Source organism: Trichophyton rubrum (assembly GCF_000151425.1).
Source record: "Trichophyton rubrum CBS 118892 genomic scaffold supercont2.4, whole genome shotgun sequence".
In the NCBI taxonomy this organism is placed as follows: domain Eukaryota; kingdom Fungi; phylum Ascomycota; class Eurotiomycetes; order Onygenales; family Arthrodermataceae; genus Trichophyton; species Trichophyton rubrum.
Genome location: NW_003456425.1, coordinates 1,920,883 through 1,928,149, shown reverse-complemented (window position 1 = coordinate 1,928,149; position 7,267 = coordinate 1,920,883). Strand labels below are relative to the sequence as shown.

Here is a 7,267-nt window from a genome sequence, read left to right as displayed (position 1 = left end):
AGGTCAGGACGACGGTGAGCCTCCGCCTCCGTACACCGAGGGGTCCATCCCACTCCAGTCCTTTACATACGTCATGGCCGCCGCAGGAGGGGCTTCGAGTATCATCACACAGGTGCAGCAGACTGGTGGGCCACCGCTGAACTCCCTTGGAGATATCGGCGGAGATGAGCACATAACGCTGGATCTGCGTGGCATGAGATTCACTCTCTCCCGCGACGAGCTTCTCACATTGCCCGAGTTTGTTCTCCTGTCCCTGTTTCCCAACGGATTGCTGCCGGATGGACACATGGGCTCGTTCCACGAGGGAGACGTATACCCAGTCGACTATGATCCACTATCGCTCCAATACCTGCTAGATTTCTTCCGGGCTGTTGCTCAGTCAATCCCGTCTTCTTCACCTTCTCCAACTACATCGCCCACTGTTGAGGCGGCCGATCCCATCCCAAACCCAGCGCGGGACATGCTGCAGGATCGTGCTGGAATCATCGTCCTGCGCGAAGACCTAGATTTCTACGCCATCCCTCCAACTGCGGAGATTGAGCATGCTGAGATGATGGAGATCAAGCGAGCTGCCGGCCCGTGCCTTACTCAAGCAGGATGGGATCTTCTCAGGACTACGGAAAAGTGATGAGCCTGGATCCACAGAACAGCATCTCATTGAAATGCTAACTGCAGGGTAAGATTACGCATCTATAATTTTATATATATATATATATAAATCCTTTTTTAGCTTTTCTAACAGCGTCCGTTGCAGGGGATTCAACCATGATGACAGATGGGGTCATCGTGCCGGCGAGCCAAACAAGGCTGTGATATGTAGTCTGGCGCTGGCCAAGCTACGGACCGACATCAGAGGCGATATGGCCAATAGCAATGCTGTCGGCATGGCACAGAAGCTACTCCTGTTCTGGAGAAAACCAGCTCGGCGATGCTGGTGGGAAGGTGTCGAGCTTGAGAACGTCGAGGGGGTAAAAGGTAAATTAAAAGTCTGGATCCGGAGAGTGTGGACCCTAGAAATGGTATGTTTTGATCAAATCTGCATCCCCCTCCCTTTTTGGCATCGAGAACTCGCACAAGCTAACGGGACCAAATTGCACAGAGTGTTATCGGCCTCCGTTGATCAAAAGCAAACGCAAAAGAAAAATAGCAGGTTCAGTCTTTCATATTATCTCCGATATAATCAACTCCCTACTCGTACAGCCCCGACTCTGCTTTCCTTTCATCTGGACGAGAATCATCCCAGACCAATTTCTATGCTATGTCTTCGTTTCTTCTCCCTTGCCCCATTTAACCCTCCCTCAATTTGAACCTTTATCTCTTACTTTTCCTTTCCATATCCCCTCCCCTTTTTTGATCATTTGTTTCAGATCCCCAGGTGTTTTAGGGCGCAACTTACAGTCACTCTGTGCATTTTCTTCCCTCTCTTTTTCCCACTTGTTGCATCTGTCCATCCTCCCTCCTATTGTATGTAAAAACCACCGACTATACATAAGGATACCAAACTCCGTCTTCGTCTTCCTCGCCTTCCTCTCGATTCCTCTTTCTCTCTCCTTGTTATCCTTCCTTCCCGTCCTTATTGTTTTGAAGGAATTTATATCTGATAGCTTATGTAATCTCATCTAACTCCTTTAGGCTAGCGTGTCCCCTCTCATGTTTCTTTTTTATTCAAGCCAAAAAAAAAAAAAAAAAAAAAAAAAAAAAAAAAAAAAAAAAAAATGAAGCAACAAAAACTTGAAGAAGCAAAAAAAACGACTTCATGAAGCAGATAAAAGAGACTGCTGGATTTTTACTTCTCATCTTCTCGTCCTCTGCCCTCCTTTTCGTCTCCCGAGCGTTTTTGTAGCCAGCCTGTTGCGCGCTCCAGCGGCCGTCCCTGGCTTACCCAACACCCCCTAGACGCGTCTCTGTCGAAAAGCGCTGCCGCCGGCTCTTGGCAATGTCTATCGAGCTGCTCTGGTAAATCCCCAACGCCTACATTCAACGTCGACTACTTCACGATGCCGCCGTTGGGCTATGTGACCTCCTACGCTCCTCGACTGCGCCAGTATGCCAATTCGCTGATCTCGCCTGTTTTGCCTACTGCGCCGGTCGCTCCGCCAGTACGGACGACAAAGCGCGGGACTGTCGTGGTGAACTACGCGGAAAACGACTACGACGACGATGACTTCGAGGACAGCGAGGGTCCTCGACGGCCCACGGGGTTGCGCAGTTTACGACGCGATGAAATAACTCCTTACCTGGGGCCCGCGGGGGAGAAGCTAGGCAAGGAGATATCCACGCCTGTCAATGTCCAGGCCAACTACAGAGACTGGGTGGTACGGAAGTCTATCAAGGCAGGGTACGCCATATTCGAGTCATCGTGCTTTTTTTTTTTTTTTTTTTTTTTTTTGGTTCTCATTGACGAAGTTATAGTGCTAATTTTTGATTGCACAGGAGAGAGAGACACTTGAAGGCTCAGGTGCAACTACCAGTGAACCTTATACCCATCCGGATCGACCTTGAAGTTCCAGCGTTTCAACCTGTTGAACCATTCCCATTGCCGCGAAACTACCTGGAAGCTGGTATCAATCCTACCCTGCCTGCTTACAGAAAACCCGAGCCGGCGCCGCCTTATAGAATAAAGGATAGTTTTCTCTGGAATCTACACGAGGCCTTAACGACGCCAGAGGAGTTCGCATCGGTCTTTGTGCGCGAGTTAGACCTGCCAAATCCACAATCAACGGCTTTGGCGATATGTAACCAGATCCGCCAGCAGCTAGAAGAGTATGCTGGTGTTGCTATGCATCCCCTTTTCCAAACTGAAGCGGCCATGCCGAAACAGGTAGATACCGCGTCAAAGGTCACTGTCACAGCAGATCGGCCCATCACACCTATGCAAACTACTCCAGCAACTCCTGCCGCGCCTTTAGATACCACAAAATCCGGACAACAGAATGGGAGTGCTGTAGTGAGCCCATCTGAGGCCGACTCTCCCTATGACCCGGACGATGCCTATAGGTGCATTGTCGTTCTCAATATAAACCTCCACAATAAGCTTTACAGTGATAAGTTCGAGTGGTCTCTTTTGCATTCAAGAGGGATGGCTGAACAGTTTTCAAAGGTGACATGTGCAGACCTTGGCCTTGGTCCAGAGTGGGTAAGCTCAATAGCCCACGGGATTTACGAAGCTGTCTTAAAACTGAAGAAAGAGGCTTGCGAGAGCGGCGCTCTTCTCAGTGGTCATGGTGGTCTAGGGGCAGAAATCGACAATCAGGCTGCAAACGGCCAAGAAGCTGGCTGGAGATATGACCCTGACACCTTAGGAGACGAATGGGAAACTAGAATTGAGACTCTATCCAAGGAAGAGATTGAGAAGAGAGAAGGTGACCGAGAACGCCAGATCAGAAGACTTCGACGAGAGACGGCTAGGTTTTCGTCAACAGGTGCAGTTGCTGCATCGGCGCCGGAGCTATCCCGACAAGGCTCTGGTGGCTATTTCGATGTCCCAGACGGTACAGAGACCCCCATGGGCCGTGGAGAGAGAAGCAAGAGGAAACGTCGCCTTCGAAGCCCCAGCCCAACTGGTCGAAGTGGTACTCCTGCGGGCAGAGGCACACCAGACACTGGCGCAGCAGCTGGCTATGGAGGTGGAGGAGGGACCCTGGCTGACTGGGAGAGACAAGCGTGGCGCTGTTCGAATTGTCTTGTCTGGGGCTCTGCAGTGTGGGCTGTACGAGATGGGCCAGCAGGACCCAGGGTAGGTCTTTCTTCTTTCTTTAATACGCCAATTAGCCATTGGTATTAGTTCAAGGCTAACAACACTTTCAATTAGACCCTCTGTCACAACTGTGGATACCAGTACGAATGCAACAAGCAACTCCCAGAATGGCAAAGAGGACTTCATTATGTTGACCATTCAATCATACGCTAACGGTCTCCAAACGCTCCCTGTATCTATCAATTTTCATTGCCACCATCTACCTGATAGCAGCATAATCATATGTGATGATCGAGAAATATATACCCAAACCAAGCCCACGGTCTGGATACCACCTCCCACCTATCCCAGCTAACAAAGTCAACAAATGATCATTCTATTATGATCCTCTGCCATTGCCGGCATCTTCAATGCATCATTGGCGAATACCCCCTTTGTCGGCTTGTTTATTGGAAAGTCCCTACAGAAACTATCGACCGAATTCCCTTTCTTCTAAGCTCTCCCCTTATAACACTTGCTTTTTCTTTTTACTTTCCCTCTCTCCTTATCGATGTATTATGGGAACACGGTTATGCATTTGCCGGCTACAGAAGGATACGGTACAAAAAGGCGCAAGCTGGCTCCGTCTTTGCTTTCTCTTCTTAATTCAGATTCCCCTTTTTTCGCCCTTCCTATTCTTTCATTGTATTTGCTTGGGATGTTCGTAAGGAGTGAACGGCCTTACGTGGAGGTAGCGAATATCAATCCTCGTGAGAAATGTACTGCATTCATTCAATTGACTAGTTGCCAACTACCAAAACTACCAAAATCGTTCTCCAAGTCGTCGGCTAGGTCAGCCCCCTAGCCATCCACTCACTCCCTCTGCAGCCTATTCATCTCTGTCTCGGTCCTGGCAGTGTTTGCACCCACTCCTTCCAGTCCAGAGCCTGGGTTCTTCCGATGATGTTCACCCCCATGTCTCATTTCGGTCCTGGTCTCACCCTGCAATGGTTTTCCCATCCCCTTATTCACGTCCGCAGAGGTAGCTCCCATCAAAGTTGACTGGCAGAAGCACCACCTTCGTCATAACCACCCATGTCCTCTACATTCGGCCGGGGTTGAAATAAATTCTCACGGGGAGCAGTGCCTACAGGGACAGCCTGGGCGTGAGACTCCGGTACATTGTCTGCTGGAGATGCCTTGACCCCGGGTTTGTGCTGGTTGGGGTAGTAGAAGTTTAGCATGATTGATCGATTATACAACTGCATAGGGAACAGTAGGATTATATTCAAATACCTTTGGGCCACCTGGGTGTTCCTCGCGAGGCCTCGACGGCTGGAATTCTCCGGCTGGATGGCGGATGTCTGAGGACATTTTTTGATATCTAGAGAGTTGTAGCCGGTAGTTAACTGGTTATAGATGCGACTCGACTCAGAATATACCAAACAGAGAGAAGATAAATGTGATAATTCTCTATTCTATCCGTTCTACTCTTACGTAGACATCGCTCCCTTATATATTTGATAGACCTTTCGAAGTAGGTCGACTTTGACGTCACCTTGCGTGGCGACTAGCGTTCCCTGGGATGTTCTCCAGTATAAAAGCTGGCCAGAGACCTGGCAATGATGGAACCGGAGTCGCCTAACTTATTTGTTATAGATACTCGCTCGTTGATTCTCCACGAGAAGAACCAGGCATCGGTAAGCAGCCAGGCAGAGTGGGAAAGCCATGGGAAAAATGCCGTTCGCAGGCGATGGTGCAGCCATCTAGATAGATATTGGTGCAAGTACCCTTAACTGCCTGTTGACTAACTTTCCAGCTAGCCAACGTAGAACTAAAGTCGCGCGATGGATGAACCGCTATCCATGGCTCTGGAATAGATCCAACATATAAGCTTAAGAGGGGCTTTGGACAATAGCAAGCGAGCCTGCAGGTAACACGTATTCATTTTAAGGGGGAAAAAGAAAAAAAAAAAAATAGTTCTATAGGCCGCCTGTGTCTAAAATAACACTCCGTACAACTCCTCGTGAGAATGAAAGCAGCAGCAATAGTAGTAATACATTCCCGTCGTCAGTGAAAACAAGGCCGTGAAACTCGCATGGAGTAATTTCTATGTCATATCAAGGGCATATCAGTTTGTTTAACGCTTTTGCCGGTAAGTGAATAGAGGGATTGGGAAACAGCGTGACAAAAAAGAAAGCAAGCGAATGGAGGCTCGTCAATAGCCTGCTTTTTCAATATGTTAGACCAAAGATACCGAAGCAAACAGCAGCGTCACACAGGATGAATGGAAAAATGACCTACCCTATTCCGGATCCGTCATCAAGTGTCATGACACCAAATCTGGTCCATATTGACAATGGCTTCTTCTTGGGCTACTTGGATGCAGAACGAAGCCACGGCTGGATCAAGCTGCTTCATTGATGGCAAAAAGGAGCGAAAAAAAAAAAAAGAGAGAGAGAGAGAGAGGCAATTCAGGGACCAGCTGACTCCTTGCTAGGAAGTACTCTTTTTCTCTCAGGAGCATCTAGGGGTTCCTATATCTCGTATGTTAATGGATATCTCCGAGGATAGGGTAATAGTAAGGGTAGAAACATACAGACTGTGCTCGACGCTTCCTGTCCGGCTGTCCCGAGACCAAATCCGACGCACTCCTCCTACGAGCACCAGGACAAATCATGTTTGAATTCCCCCTAATTCTAATGCCGGCGTTGACGTCAACTTCAATCGGCCGTTGTCTGCCCGTCTCCCGGTCATCCAAGGCACCGGCGGACTTCAAGGCTGAGATGATAGCAGACGCTAGCTGAGCCGACTTGGCCTGTCGACGCTGCTGCTGCAGCTGCAGCTGCTGTATTGAAGATACTGGGTTCTGAGCATCTGGGTGACTGTCTTCGGAAGCTGAAGGGATAGTGACAGTGTTATTCTGCCCGTCGATAGAGATGGAAGTATCAATCTTGATGACAATGGGGGCCAGAGACAAGCTATCGTCTTCCTCGTCATCCTCAAATCCCCCCAGCAGCTCGGGTGTAGTGATGTTGCTGTGCACAGGTGTAGCAGCAGATGCGGTGGCAGCGTATGGTGGTGGTGGAGCAGCAGCAGCAGCAGTCTGCTTTTGAATACTAGCGAGGACTTCAGCCAGCTTGAGATTCTGATGAGCAAGGGAATCCGATGGTGGTAGCATCTTCTTTCTCTCTCCTTTCTCCTTTCTCTATGTCTCTCGCTTCTCTCTTCTTTGGCAGTGCCTCTGTAATTTGATATCTGGTGAAGGGGCAGGAATAACAACAGTCCAAAGTAGAGCGTTGCTTGCTATAGCGGACTGAGGAGGAAGAGAGAATACAGCAGAGGATATATATATGTATATGTATATATATTTGTAAACCCAGGCAGAGGAGAAGCGGAGTCTGTTGCTATAGCAAAGGGCTATAAAGAGGATCAATAGGGAATAGGGACGTTGTGTAGGTCGACAGTGTTCAATATTAAATAGTTCAAATGCAGGCAGGCTACAAGAAGTCCCTTTTGTTGACAGCCCACACCACACAAGCATGGGTCCCCTTATTATTATTACTATTTATCAGCATACATTATCAACTG

The 7,267-nt window shown here is 48.8% G+C and overlaps 4 protein-coding genes across 4 annotated transcripts; 1 reads left to right on the top strand and 3 right to left on the bottom strand.

Annotated features, from left to right (window-relative positions):
- Positions 1 to 73: 73 nt before the first annotated feature.
- Positions 74 to 1,120, top strand: TERG_04618 (uncharacterized protein; the record flags this gene model as incomplete). Its single annotated transcript, XM_047748289.1, has 3 exons — positions 74 to 624; positions 755 to 1,019; positions 1,100 to 1,120. 3 exons carry the CDS (start codon positions 74 to 76, stop codon positions 1,118 to 1,120), a joined length of 837 nt encoding a protein of 278 aa, XP_047604267.1.
- Positions 1,121 to 3,448: 2,328 nt separating this feature from the next.
- Positions 3,449 to 3,895, bottom strand: TERG_12163 (uncharacterized protein; the record flags this gene model as incomplete). The annotated part of the gene is made up of 1 exon (XM_047751164.1): positions 3,449 to 3,895. The coding sequence occupies one exon, from the start codon at positions 3,893 to 3,895 to the stop codon at positions 3,449 to 3,451; it is 447 nt and encodes a 148-aa protein (XP_047606345.1).
- Positions 3,896 to 4,728: 833 nt separating this feature from the next.
- Positions 4,729 to 5,050, bottom strand: TERG_04616 (uncharacterized protein; the record flags this gene model as incomplete). The annotated part of the gene is made up of 2 exons (XM_003235513.1): positions 4,729 to 4,893; positions 4,973 to 5,050. The coding sequence occupies 2 exons, from the start codon at positions 5,048 to 5,050 to the stop codon at positions 4,729 to 4,731; spliced, it is 243 nt and encodes an 80-aa protein (XP_003235561.1).
- Positions 5,051 to 6,227: 1,177 nt separating this feature from the next.
- On the bottom strand, positions 6,228 to 6,857 carry TERG_04615 (uncharacterized protein; the record flags this gene model as incomplete). Its single annotated transcript, XM_003235512.2, has 1 exon — positions 6,228 to 6,857. One exon carries the CDS (start codon positions 6,855 to 6,857, stop codon positions 6,228 to 6,230), a length of 630 nt encoding a protein of 209 aa, XP_003235560.2.
- Between the last annotated feature and the right edge of the window lie 410 nt (positions 6,858 to 7,267).